Source organism: Camelus ferus, chromosome 7 (assembly GCF_009834535.1).
Source record: "Camelus ferus isolate YT-003-E chromosome 7, BCGSAC_Cfer_1.0, whole genome shotgun sequence".
In the NCBI taxonomy this organism is placed as follows: Eukaryota; Metazoa; Chordata; class Mammalia; order Artiodactyla; family Camelidae; genus Camelus; species Camelus ferus.
The window spans coordinates 12,579,474-12,607,347 of record NC_045702.1 but is presented as its reverse complement, the minus strand read 5'-3'; the positions used below and the strand labels follow the sequence as shown (position 1 = coordinate 12,607,347).

The window sequence follows — 27,874 nt, the reverse complement described above, 5'->3', positions numbered from 1 at the left end:
TTGAATACCTATGTCTTCAAAGATGCCCCTCCCCACTTACACAGCTGATGCCTTTGTTAGTTCCCTCCCATAATGAATCTGAGTTGACCAATGGAACCACCAGAATTTGGTGTAAGTGACATTGTGTGACTTCTCAGACCACTACGGCTTCTGCCTTGATTTCTTGGAAGGCTTGTTCTAGGGGGAGCCAGTCGTTCTGTAAGAAGTCCACCTATCCTGAGTCCACAATATTGTGAGCAAGCCCAGCCAAAGAGAGACCATGAAGAGAGAGCTGTTCATCAGCCCAGTCAAGCCTTCAGGTGACTCCAGCCTCAGGTGACATCTGACCACAACTGCATCAGAAACCCCAAAAGAGAACAGACTAGCTGCGTGTTGAACACTGTCAACAAAAAGAACTGTGAGAGAGAGAGAAAATCTTTTTGTTCTATCCTACAATTTCGAATCACCACATATTGGGGTGGTTTCTTATACAGTACTAGGTAGATAACTGGAACACACATCTTGGAATAGCAGTGTGACAAAAAGAGTTTGAGTTTGTTTTTGGAAACAGTGTAGAGACAGTATGGAGGATAGGTTGAAGAAGGCAGAGGCTGAAGGTACCAAGACAAGTTAGGAGGCCTTCACAAGAGGATAAGTGGACGTCGATGAAAACTGAAAGGAGAGGCTGGAATCCAGAGGTACTTGTGAGGCAGACCTGACAGGATAGAGAGATAAAATAAATATGTGACAGAAAAGGAAAGAAGACTGAGCGTCTTTCAGGGTTTTGCCCGAGGAGAATAGGTGGTGGATAATGTCCTTACTTAAAATAAGGGCCTGTTTGAGAGGGTATATAATGAACTATGTATATGCCAATGTTGAGGGGTGTACAAGGATATATTGGTGAGAATGTTAAATAGGCCGTTGGAAACTTTGACTTAAGGCACACAGGAGATTGGGGTTGTGTGTATGCATACACGTAAGATCACAGCTACATACAGTGATGGTTGAAGTTATGGAGAAGAGCTCTTCAATATAAAATGTTCAGGGCAACAAGAGGAGGGGACAGATGACAAAACTTAGAAAGAACTCAGTGGGCAGAGGAGAAAGACCCAAAAAGAAAACTGAAAAAAGATAAATCAGAGAAGTAGAAAGAAACAGGAGACTCGTGTCTCATAAGCAGAGGGACAGGAGAATGTCAAGAAGAATTGTCAAAAGCCACTGCAAGATCAAGAAAGATGCGGTGTATAGCTTTGACAACTAAGAGGTCATTAGGACTCTGAATGAGACTACTTGCAATAATCTGGCTTTGATCAGGGTAACAAGCAGAGACTATGAATGTAGATTACTCTTTAAAGACATTCAACATTAAAGTGAAGGAGAAGGACAAGTTAGTTTGGGCAGGACTGTAGGCTACGGAGAAAGAGGAGCCTGATTGGCTGGTTGGCTCACACGAAGCCAGTGGAAGGGGTAGGAAAGAAAGGTCTTCAGAGTCAGCTGTTTTACAGGCATCTGCTCTTCAAAGTGTGGTCGACAGATCAGTAGCATCACCAACACCTGGGAACTTAAAACCTCGGCCCCACCGCAGGTCTAGGGAATCATAACCTGCCTTTTAACAAGATCCCTCGGTGATCACAGCTTTTAATGCTCACAACAACCAGGTAAGATAGGCATTATTGTTCCCATCTTCACCTATGATGAGATGGAGATTCAAAGAAGTTGCCTGAGATAGTCCAGCTGGTTAGAGGCTGATCCAAGATTCATCCCCAAACTTCCTAAGTCCGATGTTATTTTAAGAGGTAGAGAAGGAAATTCGGAGGAATTTCTACTTTCCCTCAATTCAGGAGAACGTTCAGATACTAGAACACCTGTAATGATCAATTAATCACAAGTCTGTAGTTCTAGTGCCTTCAGCTGTGAGCTTGTTGTGCTAATGATGGACGAATCCGTTCCAAAGCCCTTAGAGGCCTCTTAAAGAAATAACATTTACAGTGTTGGGACTTCACTTCCCAGCAAGCCCCGCGGCTTCCTGCCGCGCGAGGCATGACGGGTACCTCGCCCCTTTCCTCTCCGGTGGAGCCGCCCGGCAGAGGGAGGGCACCTCTCAGCCTGACGTACGGGCGCGCGGCATTCCTGGGAAGTGTAGTCTGGCCCGAACTCGGACGCCCCCTCGGATGGATGGGCCCCCGCTGCCTGCGAGCTACAGCTCTTCCTCCGCCAGCGTCGGTGGCGGCCGCGGGGAAGGGGGTGACTGCGGCGGCCCGAGGAGAGCAGCGATTCCGGGACGGTGGTGATGTTCAGTGCCGCGGCGAAGCGGCAGCCAGGCTTCCTGGGGTAGCGGTCTAGGCGGGCGCTTCCTCTGCGCGCTCGCTTCCTCTCCGCCGCCCGGCCATGCACCCGGCCTTCGCGGTGGGCCTGGTCTTCGCAGGCTGCTGCAGTAACGTGATCTTCCTAGAGCTCCTGGCCCGGTGAGTGACCCCGCTGGCCGCACTACAGAAGCTGGAGGAGGGGCGCTCCCGCGTGTCAGTCTCCCGAGCCGCGCCTCTACCCGAGGTGCGCGGGGGCCGGGGTGGGACCGCCTGAGCCCCGGGTCGGCTCTGGGCTGCCTGGGACCTGGCTGAGTCGGCTGCTGGGTTATTCTGCGCACCGCCCGCTGTCCCGCCCAATAGTTTCACAGCATCCTTCGAGGGGAACACTCGGGGTGTTGCTGTCGTCACCCCCGTTTCACATCCTGAGGGATTGAAGCCCGGGGAGCTTTTCTTCCAAGGTCAGCAGGGAGCTCGTGGCGGAACCCAAGGTTCCTCCAGCTCTTTTCTCCATCCTGCCACATGTTTGACTTGAGCAAAGCTTTTTGACTTAAAAAGCAGTCTGATTTGGTACAGGCTGCGAAGAAAGTTTCAGTTGTATTAAAATGGCCTGCAAAGCATTTGTTTTATTGGCTCTAGAGATGGTTTTGAGTACTTACTCAAACATACCTCTCAGTGATGAGGTCCAACTGACCACAGATAGCATTTTCAGCATTAAGATATTAAATTAGGAAGCATGCAGGTTGAGGCGTAACTTTATAAATTGAGAATGATTATGACTCTTTCTCAAAGGGACACCAGGGTAGCTTTATTGAGGTGGCATGCAAATAATGTTGAGCAATAAAGTGCAAAGTTCAGTAAATAGAAGCTGTTACAGAAAAGGCAACAGGTGGACTGGAAAAGGCTCAGGACTGAAAAATCTGTTATGAGTTTCAGTCTTTGGCTCTGCCATCCACTGGCTTTGTGACCTTTTCAAGTCATTTAGCATCTCTGAGCTTTTTCCACTTGTGAAATAATATCGATGGTGCTGTGTAGCGCCATGTTTTTAAATCTACACATTATCTCCACTGACCATCAGAACAATCTTATGTACAAGATAGGCCAAGAATTATATTTTTGTTTTTACTGAAAGTCAAACAGGTCCCAAGAAGTTAGATGGTCTTTTACTACTTCTAATTGGCAGAACCAGGACTGGAATCCAGGAATCTAAACTCCTAGCCCAATACCGTTTTCTACCTTCCTGTTATTTTTGCACTTCAGCAGCCCATAGCCCAGTTTCTGACGTGCCTACTAGAAAAAAATGTATTTTATTTTTATGATACTGTTGATTAATTAAGTCATTCTGAAGCAACTAGTTAAGGTTAAACTCTGTGGGGTTAATTTTTTTAATTTAATTTTTATGATTGCAGAGCTTGAAATTGTGTCATGCAAAAAATGTTGACAAAGATCTGTCATTTGTCATTCTTGGAAGTAGGTGGTGAGGGATATGAAAATGAAAAGAAATGTCTCCAGCTGTCAACTGGGACACTTCAAAGGAAGGTCACTTTGGAAATGGATTTAAAAATATAAGAATGTGATAAAATCAGGCCAGCCATGGAAATGAAGGTCAGAGAATAATACTGTAATGTTTGTGTTGAATATGCTGTTAAATTAAATCTTGCCAAAGGCTGTGTGACATCAAAATATGCTAGCAACTGAAGGCCCTTTTTACTAGTTGTAAGCCCTTAGCTGAATTACTTGATCTCGGCGAGTCTGTTCTCAGCTGTGAGAAGGCGGTGATGGCTCTACCAGCCTTCACTGGGTATGGAAGGATTAAATGAGACACAGCTGCAAATCAAAAGCTCCCAGTCAGTTCCCCTTCTACCTAACAACTTTTGTTTCAATATACGTAGACCCTGCTTTATTGAGCTGTTCCTGAAAAACTGTGGGCAAATCTAACTTTACAGAATGTTTTTCTACATTATAGGAGCTTCTATTTAGAATACTTTGAGTAATTTGTTAAAAAAAAATCATCATTCCTTATCTTTTTTGTAAATCTGGATTTTTACATACAGCCATGGGTTTTCATAAAGTGGTAAGGGGTACATTTGTTAATTTAAAGAATGGTACCCCAGGCCGAATAGCAGCTTTTTCCTGATTTGCTTGGGCAGCTCACAGCTTATCGTGTTTCAGATCAGGATAATAAGAGCCGGTTGGACCAGATGGTCTTTAAGTTTCTTTGTAGATTTGTCCTGTCATAATATGTTACTTTATCTTGGGACATCACAGTGGAAGGCTAATAAATTTTTATGGAGCAAGAACTGTCTTCTCACATGGCTTCCTTGGACTCATTAGGTGCCCTTGGAAGTGGGAATTAGGACACTAAGTATGAATGGAAATGCTAAAGTGACAGCTAGAGAGACGTGAACATTTTTAACCATTTTCCTTCAAATTGGAGAAACAAATTTAGGGTTTCCTTTCTGACTTTGTACCTATAATTAGGACCTATAATAAAATGGAAATCACCATGCAGTATACAGAGTGGGCATGAAGTAATGAATGAGTGCATTGATCTCTGTCCTGAGAGAGGTTACCTTCCACCTTGGAAATGGGATCCGCACCCATCAGGCTCACTAACTAGGTGAGGTGTCTTACGTCAGGAAAACAATCGGAAACATTCTCTTTCCCCGGTTTTACTTTCCAATCAAGTGCCTGATGTTAATCAAGTAAGTTTTCTAAATCTAGAATAAGAAATATGGAAGTCATAAGCTATCTGCCTAATTCTTTCTCTTCAAAGTTGCTTTTTTTTTTTTTTAAAAAGAAGTGCAAATTTGGATTCTTGCCAAAGAGACTTCAAAGGGAAAGCGTTTGCAGTTAGTGATTATCATTCCCGGGGAATAAAGTTCAAGAAAACAAGTGATTTAGAGAGAAAGGATTCAAGTTTTTACTCTGAAGTTTTAAAATGAATTATCCAAGTTAAAATAAATAGTTCCATTGGTAGCTGTACAGCAGTGTGTTCTTAAAAAGCTCTGTAAGTTGATTTTTTTAAATCGAATTATGTGGGTACATTAGGAAGATATAAACATCCTATGGAAATGGAGATAAAGTAGATTAAAATTGTCAAAGAGAGGGGGAAATGAGGAATGACTCTTAACGGGTATTATTTAATTTTGGGACACAGAAGTGTGGTAATGGCCACACAACTCTGTACTAAAAACCATTGAATTGTTAAAAAAAAATAATAATAGCAATAATAAGGGGGTCTGCAAACACCATGTATTTGCCAGGTGGCCCTGGGAGACTTACCTAACTCAGTGCCATGTGGCCCCCAGTGTCTTTAGCAATAAAATGGGCATAATAATACCTACCTCCGTAAAAACAGATGAAATTAAAAATTATTATGATGACTTTTTAAAAAATATCCTATGAAGAGTACACTTTTAAAGTGAATCATTTTCTTGAAGTAGTTACTTTTAACTCTCATACAATCCGAATATTGTAGATCACGTTTGCTTCAAGTGAGGCAGCCCTACATTCGTTCAGTTGCTTGAGTGAAGACCAGACACTGGTGCCCAGTTGAACTGGCTTAAGCTTTTGGTAAAGAGAAAATGGAAGGGAAAGCAAGAAAGGTGACGAGCCCCTTGTGGACTAAGTATTGTGCTTGGCACTTGATGCATATTTCCTCTTTGAATCCTCACAACGATGTTAGACAACATTTCCATTTTATAGGAGAGAAAAAAATGGGTCGATGTAAATATCGGGTTACTATACTTAGATTGAAGGCCTTTCAATATGCAAGATTCTAGTGTTCCAGTCTTTGTCTTTTCCCCTCTGTTAAGAGCTTTTCAGGGACTGGGTTATTTACTGTACAATAAACCAGTGAGACAGGCACTAATTCCGTTGACATTGTAAAGATAAGAAAACGTAGAGTAATTAACTTCCACTGCCACAGGGTAAGAGGTGCAGCTGGGTCCTGTGTGTCCCTGTGTTCTTCTAACCACGTGGGGAACACTGCTTCTCAACCCTGTGACACACGCACGCTCACACCCCCTCCTACACCTCCCAGCTCTTTTTCCAGACCTACACTGGTGGTTCTCAACTCTGGGTGCACATTCGGATCAAGAGGGACGTTTTCAAAAGTAACAGATTCCAGGGCCCTGTCCCAGACCAGTCCTATCAGAAATCAGAACTGGGAGGGTGAGGCTTTCAGGCCGACGGGTTTTAAAAGAGCAGCCCAGCCAGAGCTGAAAAGCACTGTGCTAGGAACAATCCAGAGTTCCTCCTCCTGCCACTCATATTTAGGCTAATGGTTTTAATTAGCTCCCTGAATGAGGCAAGCGTCTTACGTGATTATTTATGGATTCTGGCACCGTAGCGCCCTGTCCCTTGAACATAAGGAGTGCTAAAAGAAATGGTGCAGCTGGATATAAAGCAGTGGTTTTCTAGGGAACCGTCCTGGGCAGTAGAGCCTAAAGGGTAGCAAGCACAGCTCTGTACAAGGATGGCTTACGCTTGGCCTTAGTTTTGTGCTGGGTGGGTGTATTTAAGAATGTGATCCTAGGACAGGAAGTACTCCTTGTCTTGAGCCACAGGGCTATTAATTGAGTGTCTGTCTGCATCTGTGAAAGCAGGTTAAAATTTGTGCTTTTCAGTATGTGTACGTTATACCTCAATAAAACAAAACAAAACAAAACAAATCAACAAGAATGTGATCCTGTTAATACAACAATGGAGAATGAGTTGTTTTCAATAAATAGCATTATGTTAAGATATAATAATATAGTTAAATCCCTTTAATCACTAGCTATGAGCAAATGTCTTGGTTACGATGAAAATACAGAATATGAAGTCTATATTTCGTAACATGGGAAGAATGGGAATTTGGGAAATCTGGAAGCTTCGGTAAAACAAAGGTAACTGCTGACTTTGCACTTCTTCCAGTGACTGAGCAGAGCTTCACGGAGGACAGGTTTTCAGTAATCAGTGACGAACTTTCACAGAGTGCCTCAGGAGGGTTGCCAGAGGAATTTTCACCTTGTAGACATATTCCTAATAGTCACTGCGGAAAACTCCCCCCACCCTTACACAGATCACTGAACAGGGCGATTGAATTCCATGAGCGTTCACTGGGTGCCTAGTCTGTGTTAAGGGTTGTGGAGAATAGTAGACTTCAGCAGTGCTCCTCAAACCTCCCCTCATTATCGCTCCTTATCACCCACTACTCCCACCAAAGACCCCTTTTTCCCCTAATCATCCCTCCACAGATACACTGTATATGGGTTCAGGTACTGTGTGTATATTGGTGCTTTATACTTACAAAGATATTAAGATTTCCTTGCCCCCCACCACCAAGAACCAATTGTTGCTGCCGTGGGGGGCTCTGTCTAAGGTAATGGATGTCCTTGTCATCAACACTGGGTACGAGTCTTCTGTTGACACCCATCTCAGAAATTCTGGGCCCAGAGGCTATGAAAACATACCAGGAGACCTGAGCATATTTCTGTCCTTGGGCTTTGTGCTTAAGCTGACAAGGAGCTGGAATAAAGCCCTCTTGGTTAAGTGAGGATCCTAACAAGACCATAAAAAGGAAAAAAAAAAAAAAAAAAGACCACATGACTGACTTTCTGCAGTTTCCTGGGAATGCTGTATCTCAGTTCTCAGAACAAGCATTATCAGCATGACTCTTCCCCATGGCCTGCTACTCCCATGGCGGGGTGAAGTGGGGAAGCCACTGATCTTGCCTGTGGGTCTAGTGCTCTTCGTGTCATCTGTGGGAGGTGAGAACTGAAGCAAAGAACAGTGGGTAATAGAAATCTCTGCTCCCTGGTATCAATAAAACAATCTGTGCCCTTTCTCTCAGTTTTTTGATGCCTTTTTTTTTTTCCTTTATGTTCTTTGCTACGCAGGAGGTATCCAGGATGTGGGAACATTGTGACGTTTGCACAATTTTTATTTATTGCTGTGGAAGGCTTCCTCTTTGAAGCTGATTTGGGAAGGAAGCCGCCAGCTATCCCAATAAGGTATGGCCCTTTGAAGTCTCTTTTAGCCCTCTTTTTTGCTTTTTTAAAGTTAAGAGCTTTACTGGTACCTATATAAAAGGAAATGACGCATCTTTTTACAAGATTTGTGTCAAAGATATCAGTAGAATAATTCATTTTCTGAATTTAATACATTATGAAACTATAGAGAGCCTAGTTTTAGAATAAAATTCCTGCCACAACACTTAATATAACTCTGACAACTATACGTACGTAGTGTATGTGTGTGTTTCTGTCAGTTAAAGGTCTTGTGTGACCATCAATTTTTAAATAGTTCTGTATGTTATTATCTTCATGTTGGTAAAGTTATCAAATATGGTAAGAGTAGTATCATTGCTCCTTTTAAAAAACTAATGGCTTTTGGAAATAGAGGTGGTGGTTACACAACATTGTAAATGTATTAAGTGTCCTTAATTGTTCACTTTAAATGGTTTATTTGATGTTATGTGAATTTCACATCAATTGAGAGGAAATGAATGGCAAGTTCAGGTAAGGTAAAACTGTTGATTCCAGACCTCCATCCATTAGTCCAAATTTGCGTAACTGTACTCATGGGGCCAAATGAAAAACAGGGCAGTTCTTACAGTAAACAATGTATTGCAGACTCAGCATTCTTGCCGTGAGAGACTTGAATAAAAGTGTGATTTTTTTATCCAATGGGGAGTATTTAGTAGGCTAGCGGCCCTTAATCCCTTTGAGAGGGACGTTCTGGTGTGAATGCACCAGAGGACTGGTTAGGATTCCTCCTTGTCGGTGTTATGTTGCAGTGTTCCTGAGTAGCTTGCTCTAGAAAATCTGGCTGAATTTTGTTACTAATATTATATTTTAAAATTTCCCAATGTGATGCTAAATATTCTGAATACCTACCCACCCCCCACAATTGACTTTAGTATCTGCATGAAACTTTCTGCTCCCACGACCAGCATTTACACCAGAGTAGGAGCTCCAGCATTTTTTTTTTTATTCCTCTGACCCTTTCCCTCCTCCTTGCGCTATTTCTTTCTACTCTGGCTGCCACTAGTGTCGTTCAGGAACGTGGCGTAGTCACTCTCCCCACGACATTTATACTAGTAACCTCGCTGGCTGACCTCCTGCCTGTCCCCTCTTCATCCCTCCATTTCAACTTCCTGCCACTGCCTCGTGACACCTGCTCTCACAAGCACTCAGGGGTCACCGTTAGGTTCAGAGTGAAGCCCAAGCTCTGATGCTTCTTGGATGCTCCCCATCATCTTGTCCTAACAGCCACAATGTCCAGTGTGTGCTGGGTATTTTGCTTTCTCTCCATGAGGCTAGAATCAAAACCTCGCTCATGTCATTCATTCCCGTGAGCGATCTCTAGGCAGTGCTAGGCAGGCAGCAGTACAGAATAGCTGAAACTAATTATCCTGAAAGAACTTGATGAACTCACTTTATCTCCAAATGGCGTCTTTTCAAGACAGGACTTAGAAAATGGGGCAAGAAACTTTGTGAAATCACCGATAGTGTATTATTCAGAGGCTGTGAAGTAGGTCTTACCAGTAACTCTGCCCTCTGCGCTCTGCATTCGTGGTAAAGCTCCTCACACTTTCCAGACTGAGTTCTTTCAGCTCTGGTGTGGCTGCCTCTCCGGGCAAACAGTGCCACGCCTAACCAGGGATGCAAAACAGGCTCTGGTCAGGGAAGATAACTTGAGACTCAATGTTGTCATGTTCTCCAGATGTGCAAAGGTGAAAAAGGATGGGGACCTGTGCTTAAAGACTTCCACCCTTTCCTGGAAAATATCCAGCCACTTACTCACCTTTGCCCTGCACTCTAGCCATGCACTTCAAGAATAGTATTTTTCTCTTTTTGAATGTATTAGGTTCATATGAAATTGCTGATGTTCAGCCCCTTTTGACCTACAAAAATGGCATTTTAAATGGTTGAAGCTGATATGTATGAAAGGCATCTTAAGGATTTTCTAGATCAAAATAGGGGCATTACAAATATAAAATTATTTACTTTATTTATTTATAATTTTTCATTTGTGTTTATCCCTTTACCTTTTTAAGTGATTAGGATTACTGATTTTTTTTTTAGCTTTTGTTGTTGTTATTTGAAGACCTATAAATTCTCAAAAAACAGGTTTCTTGATTTTAAATACAAATCTATATAAGTCAAATGGTGTCCTCATTAATCTGGAGGCCACTGGTTCAGAAGGTGGGGTAATTTTAACAGCTTCTAGGCTAAAAGTAACTGTTGACTGAGCAAATATTTTTAGGAACAGTGACAATGGTATTAACAAGTTTGTAGAGGAAATATTTGAGAGAGTTTAACCATTTACAAGTTCTTTAGACGTGTATGAAAATTATATACAAAGAACTTACAGAATAATAAAAATTATCCATTCACTTAAAAAAAAACCCTATTGCTGTATATTAGGTAACTTTTTGAAGCCTCATTTTTATTGCTATGCATACTTGAAACATATTAAAATAGTGTTTCTTGAAACATTCTTTAGTCCAGACTTTTTCCACATCAGTCTGGCTTTGTGAAGTATTTTCATATGTACCTAGTCTTTAACTTCACATTCTAATAGTGATACGATCTTTTAATACAGAGGCCACAAGCATAATACATTTTTATCCAGAAGTATGAGTTTCCTTCTGTACTTGATTTTCTTGAAATAGCAGATTCTGTGTGGTGTGAGCTGTTGTCTCTGCATCTCAGGTACTACGCCGTGATGGTGACCATGTTCTTCACCGTCAGCGTGGTGAACAACTACGCCCTGAACCTCAACATCGCCATGCCGCTGCACATGATATTTAGATCCGTAAGTGCTGCGGGCGCTCGTGCGTGCGTTCCTCTGGGAGATGCAGCTAAGTGGGTGCATTAAACACATGGCAGAGGTAGAAAGGTCCTGTAAGACGTAAAGGCTCAGATACAAGAATAGGTCTTACGGAGGAGTAAGCAGAGGCTTGCTTCCATCTTAGAAGTGAGGCAAAAAGAGAGAAATGGGAAGGTGGGTGGTTTACGTTTATTTATCAGAGGTCTTAATGAGCGACTAATAAAGGAAGAGTTAATATCTCCTTGGGAAACAGATTTTACCTTTAATTTCCTTCATCTGGTTAATTTTATATTTAGTTTTGCTGTGAATGTTATTTAACTTATTTGTCATCACTCTTTGTTTCTTTCATAAAATTACATTTACCTCTAGTACATGAAATAGGTATATCCCTTTTCTGACTTTTTTGAAAGCAGAGACTTGGGATAATTGGATAAAGGGAAGTTCTTGATGGAGGCAGATTTTCTCCCAAAGCAGCAGAGGTTTTCGTCTCATGCATGGTGGGAGATCTACGTTTAGTTTGTACATAAATAAGAACAGAGTGTTTCCTGAGGAACAGGAAAGAAACTCAAGGGGGAGTGTGGTTAGGCTTGCAGAAGAATGCACAGTACGTGAAAATTAGAATTAGATCATCTCTGTGTGGCCTGAGATTTTTGTGAGACGGAACGTGCTATTCCTAATGGGACTTTCCAGAGCTGATCATAATTACTAAGATGACCTTCAAAGCATTAAGCACCTAGTAGACTTTCAGTAAACACTTGCTGATTGATTGATGCCTTTCCAGAGAACAGAGAGATCCCTGCACAATTTCATTCAGTAAAACTGTGGGTGAGGAGAAGTTAATAAAGAGCTCCTGTAATCCAAAACCACTAGCTAAATGTATCAAATTCAGTCTAACTCACTGTGTACCATGTGAACCCTTGTAAACCAATCAAGAATATTTAATTTTGCATTTAAAGAACTGCTTTTGATAAAACTGCTTTTAGAACTAAATAAATAAATAAATAAATGCTCCTATAAATTAGATGGAAACTTTGGCAAAGATAAGCCTATAATATAATTTATTCCTGCCAGCCTTAGCTTCTGTTATGACCACTTACTGGGAAGTGATCATTTTTATTCTCTGTCATCTTTAAAAGTTCCTGTTATTTTGTGTGATAGATTTTTATGGTTTGTACTTTTTGCCGTCATAAGAACAAATGAACCTTGCTAATCATTCCATCCTAACGCCCTCCTTTCCACCTGTTTTCCTCTCTTGTCCATGTTCATATGTATCTTAAATTAATGCAGTTTTCTTTCCCTAGTGCACTGAAGCTCTGTTGTCTCTTTTTACAGGGTTCCCTAATTGCCAACATGATTCTAGGAATTATCATTTTGAAGAAAAGGTAAGCAATACTCCTTAATATTTTACGTGCAGGAAGGCTATCCTGAGCCTCAGCCGTGAGCTGGTGGGGATTCCCTTTCTCCCCGCGGTGCTGCGTTTGCCCGGCCGTCTGCCTTGCTCCCTAGTTCTCTGTGTGACGATGCCGCCCGCTCCCAGGGCAGTGGGCCAGTGAGAGCAGCCGCAGCGTTCTCTCTGCGCAGAACTAAGTAGCTCTTGTCATCGTTGAATCCTTAGTTCCACACTAAACTCCGAAGCCAGTTGATCTAAAACCTCACTGTCCCATGTGGTCACCACTGGCTACATGTGACTATTTACATTTAAATTTAAACATTTAAAAGTAAATGAAATTAAATATGTAGTTTCTCCATCTCACTAGTCACAGTTTAAGTCCCCAGTAGCCACATGTGGCTAGTGGTGACCACAGTGGAGAGCCCCAATGTGGACATTTCCACACTCACAGAAGTTCCGAGGGCCGGCGCTGTCCTAGGGGGCGTTCATCAGGACTACATGGTGAACTGAGGGACCCTCACACATACTGCAAGGAAAATCCGTAACAAAGGCCCCCGTGGCCGCGAAGACGGGATGAAAAGCTTCAGGGCTGTTCTTTGGGGCTGTCACCAGTGGCTGTCTTCGGGGGGCGGTTGGGAAATATCAGAAGTGCTGGGATGCTTTTTCAAAGCAGCTTGGAAAGTAGCTGTCAGTTCAGTGTGGGAACCAAGAATTTTTAAGTAATAAGGGCTGTGTCATTGAAAGGACAACTGTCCTGTCCTACTAGGCTCCTGACGTTCATCTCCTGAGGCTTATGTTCCCCCAGGTGAGCACCGCTGCTGCTGGTTCCTCTTCTAGGTTCTCCCTTTTCAAGCATGCTTGAGTAGTGGCCAACATCATTACCCTCAAAGTGACCCCTGTGCTTCTCGGTAGTGTTAAGTTCACCTTGGGACGGACCACGGCCTTTCTAACCTTTGATTGTTTGACTCATAACAGGGATACAAAAGAACATATTATAAAAGGAATGTATCCTCCTGATAGTGCCCCGAAATTTGAGGGGCCTTTCTCAAACATCTCAGTTTTCCTTAAGGACTTGTTTTGAGTCTGTCATCTTAAATCTCTCTCATCTTAAACCTTCTTCAGTGTTTATCAGTCAGAGAGCAGGAATTTCCCCAAGTTAAACTATCTAAGATCAAGAATTAGTAATTTTTTTATCTCCTTTTATTTACCTTGAGTAGAGCCCCTTCAGGTTCACAGTGTGTTCCTCATTCCAGGATTTGAAGACCGAATCTATATTCACCTTAACCACGGCCTTCACTATTTTTTAGGCCTGAATTACAAACCTCTCTCTCTGATCTTCCCACACTGAAGAGTTCCCTGATTTTGCTATCCACCCCTAGGAGTGCCTCTTCCCTCCTCCCACCCCTCTTCTCTACCGTGGTGCCCTTGGCTCCTTGCTCAGCCTTTTTACCTAGTTTTGTTGGCCTTTTTATAAGGTGCTGTGAGCAAAACTATGCAGAGTATTTGAGTAGGAAACTTCAGATGTGTATAAGGTTTTCATTTATGCCTGAGGCCCTTTGCTTTATCACCAAGAGCCTGAGAAGGATGTTAATTGATGCTATTTTAGTTAATGTGAAATGCCACTGTTATTCGTGCTAATAGCCCCATTAGTTTAATATTGCCCCCTTTATTCAACTACGCCAACATTTAAAAACAGTATTTAAGTCACTCCAAAGCATAAGAACAGTACCCTCCCTGAACACCGTCAATTGAATTGTTTTCTGAGTATCGAATCCTGCTGCTCTTCCCCGAGGCTCTGTTCTTCCTCTGCGTGGTGGGTCTCCTCACACTCGGGTTTGGGCCCCAGAAGCCAAGAAAAGCAACAGGTGTCCATTAAGATCTCAGTCAGGCGTTCATTTGGAGTCCAGAGCAGGATGGACTCTCATGTCCAGTCTGTGTCTTTTTTTGATTTCCTGATGAAATAATCTATTGGTCCACAAACTATCGGTAACTAACTGTTCTAAACAGCACCAAGGAAGGGGGTTGTTTAGAACCAGTCAGCATCCTGATTCTTTGATGCACAGACTTACTGGGAAGTGGTTCCCCTTGACCGTGTTTTGGTGATTTGCACTCTCATGAGCTGCCTGACTGTACACATCATGTGGAAATTCATATCTGTACTTCCCTAAAGTCTTCTTGTTCTTCTTTTTGCAGATACAGTATATTCAAATATACCTCCATTGCCCTGGTGTCTGTGGGGATATTTATTTGCACTTTCATGTCAGCAAAGCAAGTGGTAAGAATCTACTCACAAATCATTTATATTCACTGCTTGCCATGGGGGCCCAGGTACTTATTAATGATACAATAAATGTAAATGCTCATGTAACACAAGGGTTTAAACCTCTGAAAGAGAAGAGTGGAGGGAAATGGCTCACAAATGTTCCCCTAGTATCTAGGCCCCTTGCAGGTAGTTGTGGTCTCTGTACCTTGTATTTTTTCTTATTTCCTAGACTTCCGAGTCCAGCTCGAGTGAGAATGATGGATTCCAGGCATTTGCATGGTGGTTGCTAGGCAAGTACAGTAATTACAATGAAGCTAATTGCCTCTGCAGTTCTGTTTTCAGAGTTTGCTCCTGAGGGATATGTTTCTTGGCAAGAAGCTTCGGCTAAACAGATTGTGTCGTGGAAGAGAGAGGCACCTGGGATAATGTATCTCTGAACCTTAGTGTTCAAGAAATGAAAAAGAGGAAATGTCCATGTTCACGGTGGTGTGTTCTACAACATGGATGTTTTCCTCAGTGGCTTGGGTGCTTAGGGTAAAGTCCGTGTCTGGTTGCCCCGCATGCTCTCTGGGAGCAGTGCTTAGAGTGTCATCCATTTCTTTATGATCTGTCTGCTGAGCAGAAGCTTCTACAAAGGGATGGCACATTACAGCAGTTGACTCTTGAAATTTCCAAGGGACCCATTTCTAAATCTTAGATTAATTTTCTTCCTAAGCTGTTCCACATGGCAACATTCCCAAACCTGACCAATCATCGGAATCTCCTGGAGAATTTTTTAAAATACAAGTAGCTCTTTGTGGAATTAATCAGACAACTCCTACAGAGCTTTGCCCTCACTGGGTGTGAGACAGGAGGGCACGCCTTCCCAGGTGCGCTAAGTGACGGCAGTAGCAGATTGGGGCCGACCGTGTGGAAGAGAAGGAGCCATGAAAGAGCTGTGTTCTGGCTTCTTGACTTTGAAACTTTATCCCTTTAGGTTGCTCTTCTTTACATAGAAAGATCTTTATGAGCTCTTAGAAAAATACTTTACCTAATGAGAAAAACTTGCAAAAGGTACGAACACACAGTTCATGGGGAAAAGAATTAATGTCCAGTCATCTTATGTTCAGTCTAATAATCAGAGAAATGCAAATTGAAGCCAAAATGCAGTACCTTTTTATTTTTGGTCTATTATATTGGCAAGATAAAAAATAATTATTCTCACTGCTGCTGGTGGGGGCAGTAAGACGACTATTTTCATATAATTTTATGGTAAATTGATACAGCCTTTCTGGAAAAAAAATTATGTATTGAATTTTTTAAAATGTCTACAACCTTTGACTCAGTAATCCCACTTATGAGTGTTTATCCTAAGGAAATAATCAACATTTTTTTGAAAGATTTATATACTAGGATGTAAGTTGATTTTAATGATGAAATACTCGGAGGTAATCTAACCCTTCTTGTATGGTAAGACATCTAAGTATGGTACACCCACATGAAAGAATAATATGCAGCTATTAAATCATACTTTTGAAAAAATTTTAATGAATGACTTGAAGGAAAATCTAGGGGAAAATCGTTAGGAAAGCAAGATACAAAGTTATATATTCATTATGATCATGTCTTAGCATTAAATATATGCATAAGTATGCATACAGAGCCGTAGCAAACTGTGTAGGATAGGATGGTAATATTGTGGTTGGTTTTTATTACTTTTTAAATTTTGTACATGTACATTTAGTGTGTAATATTTGTAGAACTTAGTAAGTGTTCTTTAAGAAAAGATCTGGCAGTTAGCAAATGCAGGCGTCTTGTAACTGGATGTTTGCTTTCTAGGTATTGGGGCACTGACTTTTGCTCTTCTGATGTCAGCAAGGATGGGTATTTTCCAAGAGACTCTCTACAAACAATTCGGAAAACACTCCAAGGAGGCTTTGTTTTATAATGTAAGCGATTTCTTGAACCCGGGGAAGATGAAAATCACTGAGTTATTATTGTATGTACACATATGTAATTACATATATGTGATATGTTATTTCAAATATGATATGCCATCCTTCTGATATTTATTATCCAGTAAGGTGCTTTGGGACCCACGGACTCTGGCACTTTTGATAGACTGCCACAGTCCTCTACAGGAGGTGATCATAATCAGTCAGTGTAAACAGAACATGTCTGCTAACCAGGTACTGCCCCACGGGACAAGGAACCCAAGGTTCCCACAGATGAAATCAAGTTAAAACCAAGATGGAGACCTGAAACGGGAATAGAAGGTCCAAGAACCACAAGCCAAGGAGCATGTATGCAGGCAGGCCTTTGAGAGAGCTGAGGAGGATGGGGTTTGAGGAGTTACGTTCCTCAGTTGGGCTTTATTCATCTGATGGAGAGTTTAATTAGTTAATTATATACGTTCACTCTTCTTTGTTTGAAACTGCTGATCTAGAGCCACCTCCTCTAGTGTTCCTCTTTCTCGCCCCTCTTTCCTATTAAAAAATGTCCAAAGTACAGCCCCTCAAGGTCACAGTGACAGGGTTGCCTCCAGATTCAACAACCTCAGGGATTCCTTCCCTGCCAACTTTTTGTACTGAAGTGTCAGATGAGCAATTTGAGATATTTAATTGGGAGCTAGAGTATGTGGCCAGGAATTTTTAAAATAAAGGAACATTCTGTTTGGTTCACATGATTTTTTTTAGCACAATACCTGGCTCATAGTTAACTGCTTGGTTAAGGTTAGCTGTGATTCCTTATTATGATTGTGGTGGTGGTGGTTGTGGGTGGTGGTTGTGGTTGTGGCCAAGCCCATTAATCTTTGCTTACCTGTTGTTTCCCCTTCCTTCTTCAGTCTCTCTTTATTCTTGTCTTCCTTTCTTTTTCCCTGACATCATATTGTTCTCCACTCTCTTTTCCCACTAGTTTCCTGAACACGCTAAAATCTGCCTTCACATTCCATATAATTTTTAAATCCATTATATTTGCTTAACTGGTCTCAAAAATAGTAAAATGTGGCAAATCATTAGGTTAGAATGACTGTGTGTTTACATTTCCCATTCTCTTTTGTTGAGTAAAAAGGTGCTGGCTCTCTTTTTTAGTTTTGTGTGTAGGGACCATCACACTCCACAGGGCACAGACTGTAATTCGGGGGTTGATATCATACCATACAGTGTCAGGTGGTCAGTAGCACTGGATACATTTAACTTAATAAGTCTGACTTGCCTTTCTTGATGTTGCCTGTTAAACAACTTGTAAAACCTTCAATCATTGTAAAGATACTCTAATTATTCTGTAATGTTTTTGCAGTTAAATTTACGTGAAATGTTTCTTCCCATAGCACGCTCTTCCACTTCCTGGTTTCATCTTCTTGGCATCTGATATTTATGACCATGCAGTTCTATTCAATAAGTCTGGTGAGTCTGGGGTTATTCAGTAGAATTACCTGAGAGTTTCAGAGGCAACGTCTCAGTTTTACTCTTGACTTGACCACTGCTTTTTTCACGATTTTTTAAAATTTATTTTTATTGAAGTACAGTCAGTTTACAATGTTGTGTCAGTTTCTGGTGTACAGCACAATACTTCAGTCACATAGGAATATATACATTTGTCCTCATATTCTTCTTCACCATAGGTTACAAGATATTGAATATATTCCCTGTGCTATACACTATAAACTTGTTCATCTATTTTATATATATTAGTTAGTATCTGCAACCTCGAAGTCATTCTGAGTGAAGTAAGCCAAAAGAGAAAGAAGAATACCACATGATGTCACTTACACGTAGAATCTAAAAAAAAAAAAAGACAAATGAACTTATTTACAAAACAGAAACAGACTCACAGACATAGAAAACAAATTTATGGTTACCAGTGGGGGAAGGGAGTGAAAAGGGATAAACTGGGAATTCGAAATTTTTTCGTGATCTTATCCAAATCATCTGTCCCCCTGAAATTGTCCCCCTGAAGTCGTCCCCATTCCACCTTCCAGGAATATAGGGCCATTAATCTGTAGTTGCAGCAGCAAAAGCTTTAACAAGCACTTTTCAGTTATTTGCAAATGAAACAAGACAGTATCTTCAAACTTTCTATTTTGCTTTGGAATTTGTGTGTTTGCATTTGAATGTGGAATGTTTGATATTCTGAAAATGCAAATGAATAGTAATAACACACTGCAGAGACTGGAGCCTTGAACAGTTAGGCAGTGGTCCAGCTCTCTCCACTCCTGTTCATCCTTCTCTGCTGGGAAAGGCAGATCCGCTTAGAGATCCAGGCTGAGCCACCTCAGAGCCAGGAGGGTGAAAATGACAACAGGGCTTTTTCCTAGTTACAGAGTAGGTAGGCGGTAGGAATCAGCAAAATTAGTTCAAAAGTCTACATTGTAAGTTAGCTATGATTTTTTAAAGTGGTTGTTTAATAAGCTATTGCCAGTTAACTTGAGAGAAATTACTTGTATAATCTGATTATCTATTAAAAGAATGTGTGTTATACAGACAGTGAATACACAAGGAACAAAGAAACATTTTCGTCTTTTGGGGTTTTTTTTAAGTTTATGTATTTATTTTACAATATCGTATTTTTTAATTGAAGTATAGTTGATGTACAATATATGTTACAGGTATAAAATATAGCACAATTTTTAAAAGTTATACTCCATTTATAGTTATTATAAAATATTGGCTGGATGCCCCATGTTGTACAATACCTCCTTGTGGCTTGTTTTATACCTGACAGTTTGTACCTCTTAATCCTCCACCTCCATCTTGCTCCTCCCCCTTCCCTCTCCCCACCGGTAACCACCATTTCCTTCTCTACATCTGTGAGCCTCTTTCAAAGAAACATTTTTAAAACTAAGGCTTTATGTTGTTCAGACCTAAAGCGGCAAGTGTGTTGCATAGAATGACAGTAGCTGCTCAGTGAACATTTGTTTGCTCTCTGATTGTGGACTGTGAAGTTGTGGTTGTTCTCTGTTTGCAAAATTGCCTCTCCCATTTGCCCACAAATAAGTGTAATGAAGGTAGAGTGTAAGAAAGTTTTTAAGGCTCTGAATTACTCGGTCATTTCTGACTTTTTAAACTGAGATATAATTGACATATAGCTGATTTTTGATGCAGTGATTTTTCAGGTCTCTTAGGGCCCCCACATAGCAAAGGGCTATTGAAATAAACACATTGTCAAATTCCTTGGGATTAATAATGATTTAGTTACTAGAATGTTCCTTCTAAAAGTTGCAGGGATGGGTATTTATATAATTTTTTTTTAAGAATCTGCCTTCAACTTCCTTAGAATCACCCCTAAGTATACATTTTTTTCTCTTGCTTAAGTGTCTGAGATGAACCTTTTATCCTAGAATTTCCTAAGGGCACTGAACATTCGTCTAAATAAAGCCCTACTAATTGCCTCTTTCCCCAGCAAACTGATACAGTGGATCTCTGAAGTTATTAAATAGTAATAACACTTGGTAGCTTACTTTTCATTTCAGTACTTGCTAAGTGTTTCAGAGACAGTATAATATTGGGATTTCCCACTAGTCAGACATACAATTATAACAAGTTATCTTTATTTAGGTATATGAAATGTTATTTTTTGCAAAAGAAAATTAATGTTCATTTACTAACCAGATTGCAACATCACTTTGTTAGACTTTCCTGAGTTATGCTGTATAATTCAAAGCCCCAAACAATTCAGCAATTCAGAAAAACTGACCCTTCAAGGGTGTATATGTCCTTATTTTCTTTGATCTTGGATATTTTATTTCCTCCCAAGTATGTACTGTGTAGGCCTCATTATATAAAGCTAACATAAGTACGTATTTAAAGGAAGAAAAGGTACAGTTCGATCACCCTACCCATGAGCTAATTTCATTTTATCGGTGTCCTTCCCAACACTATTTACATATATTCTTGTGTAATCCTTGTGTAGGTATAATTTTATACTTGCTTTTTCACTTTCAGTCTGAGTCATAATCCTTGTGTAGGTATAATTTTACACTTGCTTTCTCACTTTCATTCTGAGTTTTTTATGTGACTGTGTATGATCTTTGTTTATATCAAATATATAATGCCTCATCTAGTTAAAGTATCTTTGCTTACATAGTCCTTGCTCTATCATTGGACATTTAGATTGATTCAGAGTTTTTCCTTATTACAAATACTACTGCGATGCATGTAGAACTTTTTTCTTCTTTTAAGGTAACTACGATTAACTCCTAAAAGTGAGTAGCAGTACTTTTATGGCCCCTTGATACATAATGTGAAATTGATTTTTTAAAAAAACACCAATTTATGCTACCACCCACTGAATGGCTGCCAGTTTCACCACCATTTTGCCAGATTAGGATATTATTTATCAATGTTTAACAGCTAATTTAATAGATACAGAATGGTACAGCCTTGTATAACTTAGAATTGGTTACTAGCAGTATTGAACATATTTCCAAATGGCATTTAGTTATAGGTTGTCTCTCATCTTGTATTAATGGTCAGTTAAGACCATATCATTTTGAACTTCTCTGTGTTTCACAGTCTTTCTTTGTAAAGTGGGGTCCTATTCAGGCAAATGGTAAAGAGTCTATTTTAAAAGTAAAATAAATTATAATTTGTTTTAAGGAACCAGTGAAATGACTCTTGAGGCTGATAATATTCTGGAATCAAGGCAAGTAAAGTGGTGGAAGGTCCAAATGTCTCTGCGAGAGAGAACGTTGCTGCCTCTGTTATGTTCACCTGTATTACTCGATTCAAAAAAGATGAAGACTTAAGCCGTCAAAAGTGATGCAACTGTCCTCTCTTAATCTTTGCAGAACTGTATCAAGTTCCAGGCATTGGTGTGACAGTGCCCATCATGTGGTTCTACCTCCTCATGAATGTCATCACTCAGTATCCTTTGCACTCCTCTGCCATCCAGTCATCTCTGTGTTATTTTGGCCCAGGAAAGTTTATCCTTTTCTTCTAATGGTGCAGTGACATGAGTTTTGTTTTTGCCTTGATCTGTTCTGCAGTAAGTGGGAGACAAGCCCAGCCAGCGAGCTCCTTTGTGGGGGGCCGGAGAGACAGTGGTGGTCGGAGGGTCAGTCAGCCACAGGGCACCATGAAGGAGAAGCTCTAGGTGCAGGTGTGGAAATCAGTGGGTAATCAAGAATTAGCATATGACACCAATGCTCTGTGATTTCTACCATCCTAGGATATTTCACAGGCTGTCTCAAAATTCTGCAAAAAATTTCAAATTAATGAAAACCTACTTTTTTTTTAAAAACGTTCTTTTGAATGACCTCAAGCCCTTTCTAAAAATCATCTTTGAAACAACTGAGATTGACCTCATTCCTCTGAAGTCACCTCAAAGGACTGCCCTACAGAGAGAGATTCTTTGTAGAGGAGGGGGTGGAAGGACCGGGGACCAGATCAAATAAAGAGGGATGTGATCGCCTTTACTGAGAGTTACCCTCTGTCATTACTAGGGAGACAGCCTTCAGTGTGAACTGTGAGAAGAATCCAGAATAATCATAGGAGGGCTTCAGGCCCTTTGACGTTAGGCCCCACAACCAGAATGGCGGGACGGGAGTTCTGCAGGGTGTTCGGCCAAGGAAGAGCCTCAGAGCAGCCGTAGCTGATCCCCACGTTTTCTGGTTCCCTCAGTAGGAATACTGAAGCTCAGATCCTTGCCAGCAGGTTCTGCCGCTGCCCTCTCGGTAGTCCACCGAAAACCGCCTTAACCCCGCCCCTCCAGGTACGTGTGCATCCGCGGTGTGTTCATCCTCACCACAGAGTGCGCCTCCCTCACCGTCACGCTCGTCGTGACTCTCCGCAAGTTCGTGAGCCTCATTTTCTCCATCTTGTATTTCCGGAACCCTTTCACCCTGTGGCACTGGCTGGGCACCTTGTTTGTCTTCCTTGGGACCCTCATGTACACAGAGGTGTGGAACAACCTGGGGACCAGCAAAGGCCAGCCTCAGAAGGAGGACAAGAAGAACTGACGCCTGCCTGGAGTTGAGAGACCGGAGGCAGAGGGGAGCCGGATGCGGCCACCATTTCACCTTGGTTCGTGCCGAATTACCCCCCACGCATCGAACCAGCCCTGCACCAGAGAATCCTCAGAGAGGGGACTTCTCGGGTTTCTCATGACTATAAAGATGGCATTTATGGACTCTGGATTAGAAGCCCCTCAACCCTGAAACAGAAAAAACAGTTCTCTATGGTTGAACAGCCGGTCCATTTGGTGTATGTTTTGTTTACCAGAATATTCAGCACTGTGCTTACTGACGTCTGCGTCCCCAGAGCTGCTGGTTTTACATCCGTGGTCTCGGACAAGATGATCCCTTTTGTTGCTGTTCTGAAGATTCCCGGCCACAACAGTCATTATGCTTCTGTGGCCTTGTCCCCTTGTTCTGTCACCCTGCCACCCCTCAGCAGAACTTTTCAGTCAGTCAGACACTTGAGGCACCTTCACCAGGAACAACAAGTGGCCAAAGGAACAGAGACACGGGTGACACTGGGGCTGGACCTTCTCTGCTGTGCTGGGAGAGAAGTGGTCGTCCCCAGGAGCCCTGCCGACACCGGAGCAGGCCCGGTGGGAATCCTTTTCCACGTTTTGCTGGGGTTTTTTTTCCTACGCAGAAGTCATACGCTTTCACACCTCCTGTGTTCTGTACTTAGAACAAACCTGCAGCATCCCTCTATGGCTCAACATTAATAAGAAAGAGAGGTTGTGTATGAATTAGGAAAGACAGACATTTCCTCCCAGCCTTCTACATGCAGCCCATCAGCCTGGAGCTGAGATGGTAACGCCAGGAGAAGCCTGGCCCTGGTGGCACCCAGAGAGCCACGGCTCCCCTGCCGGGCTGGTTCCAAGTGGGCAGGTCTTTGAAAGGCTTCTTACCCAGAGAGATTCAGCTCTGCCCGGCATCTCTGATAGAGTCATGACCAGTCAGGCTAATGAGTAAACCCGTTTCTAGTGGGTGTGATGCGTCAATCGGGCCAAATCACAACCAACATGGAAAGTTTTTCTCGTTATTTATTTTTTTAATAAGGCATCTTAATGTTCTTGATCACTATGCGGGGGTATGTGGTTTATTATATGTAGAAACATGACCCTCTTTTGCTAATCATCTCAAAGGTCCAATTTTCCTCCCATGTGATACTTTTGAGAGAGAGGACCAGGGTCAGGGTAGTGTGTGTAGGTGTGTGTGTGTGCTCTTGTGTGGTTTGTGATCACTCAAGAGGAGAATGGAGCACAGAAGTGAGTGTTTTTATCTCTGTTCTTCACTTAGCCTGGGCCTCCACCGCCTCACCCAGGTACGTGCTCTGGAGGCCAGCAGACTCACCAGCTCCTCTCTTTGCACCCGGACAGAGGCCTCTCCTTTTGCACTGGATGCAGGCTGTGTTCTTAGATCAAGAGGCTGCTCCCTGCGTCTCCTGGGCTCGCCCAGGGGGTGGTGTGTTTATTCCACTGTCGAGCTGTTCTCTGATAGGGTCTGAGATAAGTGTCCTAGAACCACTGGGTCACTTTGGGGAGGTCTCTTAAGCTGCCTTGGGGTTTTTGATACCTAAAATGTGGCTACTGTTTCTCCAAAGTTAGAGGGTTTTCAGATCAATTTGTTGATCTGGACATGGACAGCTGTGCGGTGCCAGTGAGGGTCTGTGCTAAGCGATGCTGAATGAGGCGCGAACCTGTGCATGGACTCGAAAGGTACTGTCCTTGAACTATGTAGAGGTCCTCAGACTGATGGTGCTATGAATACCACGTGTTAAATACCCTCTTAAACAACAACAAAAGCTACTTTTCTTACTGTTTCATAGCAGAACCTGCCCTCGGGGCTGTTTGGTAGCTGCATATCTGGAGTCTTGACAGGATAACTCTGGACAAAGCTTTACATTTATAGTAATCACCCTTTTTATGTCGATGGGAAATGTTACCTTTCCTAGTAACCGAAACAGTGTTGATGTACACAGACAGCATTTAACTGAGCCGATTAGGTTTTAAATTCTGGTTTTAGTGAGTATGTGTTCCTCTCAGTCTGAATACCTCTGTTGGTCTTATTAACAGGAGGATACGTGTGGGCAGATGAGGGCCCGCGTACAACACAATGAGCGCGTGTAAGAACAGGATGCCGGACGTGCTGTGGGAATTGGCTTTTATCTCTCGTCTTTGGATATAAGGAAATACATCTAACAGACACCAGTTAATATTTTTAAAAACAATTTATTCCCCTTGGTTAACTTAGTTTTCAATCCAGGCTGAAATTGATTTCAGCCCCTTTTAAAAGGGAAAAAAAAAAACGTTTTGCAGAGGGTCAGATACCTACTAACTGGAGGAGAAAGGTCTCTTAAAGTCGTCTCCTCTTTCTCTGGGTCAAGACTATGTAATTTTGTGCCCCACAGATAGAGGGTATAGTTTGTTAACAAAACCCTTAGAAGATCAAATAACAAATGAGACCAGCCAGAAAACATACTGTGTGTGTGTGTACTTCTGTGCCCACTTCGCAGCTTGACCAGAGTCCTAGATGAGGTAACAGGAGAAAACAGTGGACATGTGAATTATTTTAATTTAATGTCTATTCTTTACTACAATTCTTGTCACATTACAAACGCTTTTTCATTTTTTAATAGGAATTTATTTTGACCCTTTATTTGCTTTTTTATCCAACTAAAACCATTAATGCACTTGATAAGTTTCTATCAAGTTCTAAAGTATTTAGACACAATTCAAATAGTTGGATTTTTTTGTACCTTCTTCCTGCCTAGTTATCCAAAATGAAATGCTGTGGAGCTTGAATTTGGTCATTGCGTCAAGTGAAGAAAAACCGTGAAAGCTGAGTTGGTCTGTGCCACTTCCACCAAACCTTTTCCATTCTTCTGGGAAGATGACCTGATATATTTTAAGGATTCTAATAAATACCTTGTGGTCATTTCCTGAGTGCCTTTCCTCCCTTCTGCATATATTTTTTAACTTCCTAACCCCCATGTCCAGTTTCTTCATCAGCCTCCGTTCACTTGGATACTTTTCTGCTGAGTAACAGCTCTATTCTTGTATCTGTTTATGCCTCTATTCTTTGGGGCTTCTGGGTGTTTTTGTGGATTTTTACAGGGTATATATATCTGTGTAGCATGTATTTTGTTATACACTGTTATAAGCACTGATACTGGGGTGGGGGTGTCTGTGAGGATGAGAATATCTGGCGGAATATATGAGTATATGTGTAATGAGTATGAATGTGAAGGGTTAATGTAAAAATGTTAATATTTTCTGTTACAGCTCAGGGTGGGGCTGAGAATCCTTACCACCGTTCCTGTCTGTATTTGGAAAACAGTAGTTTTCATACTTTACTCTTTTTACACTACCTCCAGCTGATTTTGCTCGCAGTGCCAGATGCCTGTGGTGAGGGGAGGTGGAAAACACCAGGTCGGGAATAACCGTAAACCAGTAAATTAGCTCTGGGCCAGTGGACGTGCTCATCGGTGGACCAGCTGGCATGGCAGACATTGTAGCAAAGACCTGAGCATCTGACAGATGCACATGGAGAAGAATGGCATGGAGATCTGAAATCGAGATCCTCCATTTGTTGTAGTTTTTTCTCTTTGGCTAGGAGTAAATAGAATTATGAGTAATTCTGCCCTTATTAGATAAACAAAGCATTTTATTCTCAATAGCTTTATCCTGAAAAGTGTGCGGGGAACTCATCTGTGACAGTTCATTCTTAGGTTGAAAGAACTGTCAGTATAGATAAAATCCATTGTTACTAACTGATTGGTGTGACATTTGAAAATAAGTATAAACAATATTTGTCAGTAAAAGAACTAGTCATAAGTGTCGGAATACATTCAGTATGTACCGGGCTGGGGTGGGAGACTCTGTAGTGTGCTCTTTCTAGCAGCTTCTTCACAGTGGACAGTGCAGAGAAGAGAGGGACCAGGGATGACATCTCACTCAGTTCTGTACTGCCAGCCCCTGCACAGAGTCTGACTTGCATCCCAGGAGTAAATGAACGCTTGCTAAGATCTTATTCCCTCACCTGATGATGGCTTCTAATTCCTGTTCCCACTCTTCATCAGCTGGTTGGCAGGAACACAAATAAGAGGAAACATTCCTAAGGTTCTAAGCCAGAGACAGAAGGGAGGATATACACCAGGGATGGGGGGGGGGTGCAGCTTTTGCTCTCTGGTTACCTGGTGCGAGGAGGGCAGAGAATTATAGACTTAGCGTCTTACATCATTTGGTGCTCAGTGCAGGGACATGCCCTCAGGGTTCTATTAGGATTCTTAGAAGTTTCTGAAGTAGGCTGCTTGGGGTGACCCTTAACCTCACCATAGGTAGTTGGTTTGTATTGGCTGGTGCCTGGGGCACATTGTCCTTTTGTCGTCTCGGTATCATGCTGACACCACTTCCCTGAGCTTTACCTATGAAATCACTAAACATCCTACCAAATTTCCTCAATTTCAATCAAGTAAGGCAAGCTACAAGGGTACCACAGATAGGTAGGGGGGAAGAGCTTGGTCTACATTTAGAAGTCATGACTTACATTTTTTAAAGGAGAAGGCTGTAACAGTTCCTTGGCACATTGAATTATTTATTTCTTTTCAGATGTAAAGAAGACTCCCGTGAAACAACAAGAGAAGCAGTAGTTACTCCCCAGAGCAATAAAACTGTCTTTGTGTATCACTTGCAATCACAAGTCATTTCTGTGCTAGTTGCTTTCATTCCAGAGAATGGTATCCTCCTCCAAAAAAGAGGATGATTTTCAAAGTAGGATTTCCTAACAGATTATGTGGCGTGGGGCTAGGGGAGGGCTGGTGGGGATTTGATTTATTCAGCCTCTGAGCTCTTGATTCAGCATTACAATTTAAGAACAAAGATTGGAGGAGGAGGAGGGACTAGACAGCGGTGGAGGATGTAGAACATTAGTGAGCATTCAGATTTTGAGCTGTGTAAATATCAAATGTTGGCTTCCAGCCTTATGAGTTATTTGAGCAGAGAGTTAAGAAGGAAAGGAAGATTCTGAATAAAATGTTTGGCCCAACAAATGGAATGAGTCTTTTTACCATGATTTCTCACAAAGAGCAATTTTCTACCTTCTGAAACAACTCATCAGACACCTGGTTTTTATCTTAAATTGTACAACCATTGTTTCTTAATAAAAGTGATACATTTCTTGCA

The 27,874-nt window shown here is 41.8% G+C and overlaps 1 protein-coding gene across 5 annotated transcripts; it reads left to right on the top strand.

The window, feature by feature from the left end:
• The first annotated feature begins 2,133 nt into the window (after nucleotides 1-2,133).
• Nucleotides 2,134-27,874, top strand: SLC35B4 (solute carrier family 35 member B4). 5 transcript variants are annotated; one of them, XR_004321271.1, is made up of 12 exons: nucleotides 2,134-2,444; nucleotides 8,168-8,281; nucleotides 10,988-11,090; nucleotides 12,438-12,487; nucleotides 14,689-14,770; nucleotides 14,988-15,048; nucleotides 16,577-16,686; nucleotides 18,069-18,144; nucleotides 21,337-21,382; nucleotides 21,528-21,603; nucleotides 22,451-23,290; nucleotides 27,302-27,874. XR_004321271.1 is itself a non-coding variant. In XM_032483373.1 (11 exons), the coding sequence occupies exons 1-11, from the start codon at nucleotides 2,368-2,370 to the stop codon at nucleotides 22,712-22,714; spliced, it is 1,059 nt and encodes a 352-aa protein (XP_032339264.1). In that variant the 5' UTR covers nucleotides 2,134-2,367; the 3' UTR covers nucleotides 22,715-27,741. The 5 variants fall into 5 exon arrangements, 4 of the variants coding, with proteins under 4 accessions (XP_032339264.1, XP_006193742.1, XP_032339265.1 ...); XM_032483373.1 differs by having other exon boundaries at nucleotides 22,451-27,741; XM_032483374.1 differs by having other exon boundaries at nucleotides 2,420-2,529; nucleotides 22,451-27,872.

Excerpts from the sequence above, each read along its gene's own strand:
- SLC35B4 (XM_032483373.1), top strand. The coding sequence starts at position 2,368 with ATGCACCCGGCCTTCGCGGTGGGCCTGGTCTTCGCAGGCTGCTGCAGT. Across the intron at positions 14,771-14,987 it reads TCATGTCAGCAAAGCAAGTG|ACTTCCGAGTCCAGCTCGAG; the intron begins GTAAGAATCTAC and ends CTTATTTCCTAG. Across the intron at positions 16,687-18,068 it reads AGGAGGCTTTGTTTTATAAT|CACGCTCTTCCACTTCCTGG; the intron begins GTAAGCGATTTC and ends TTCTTCCCATAG.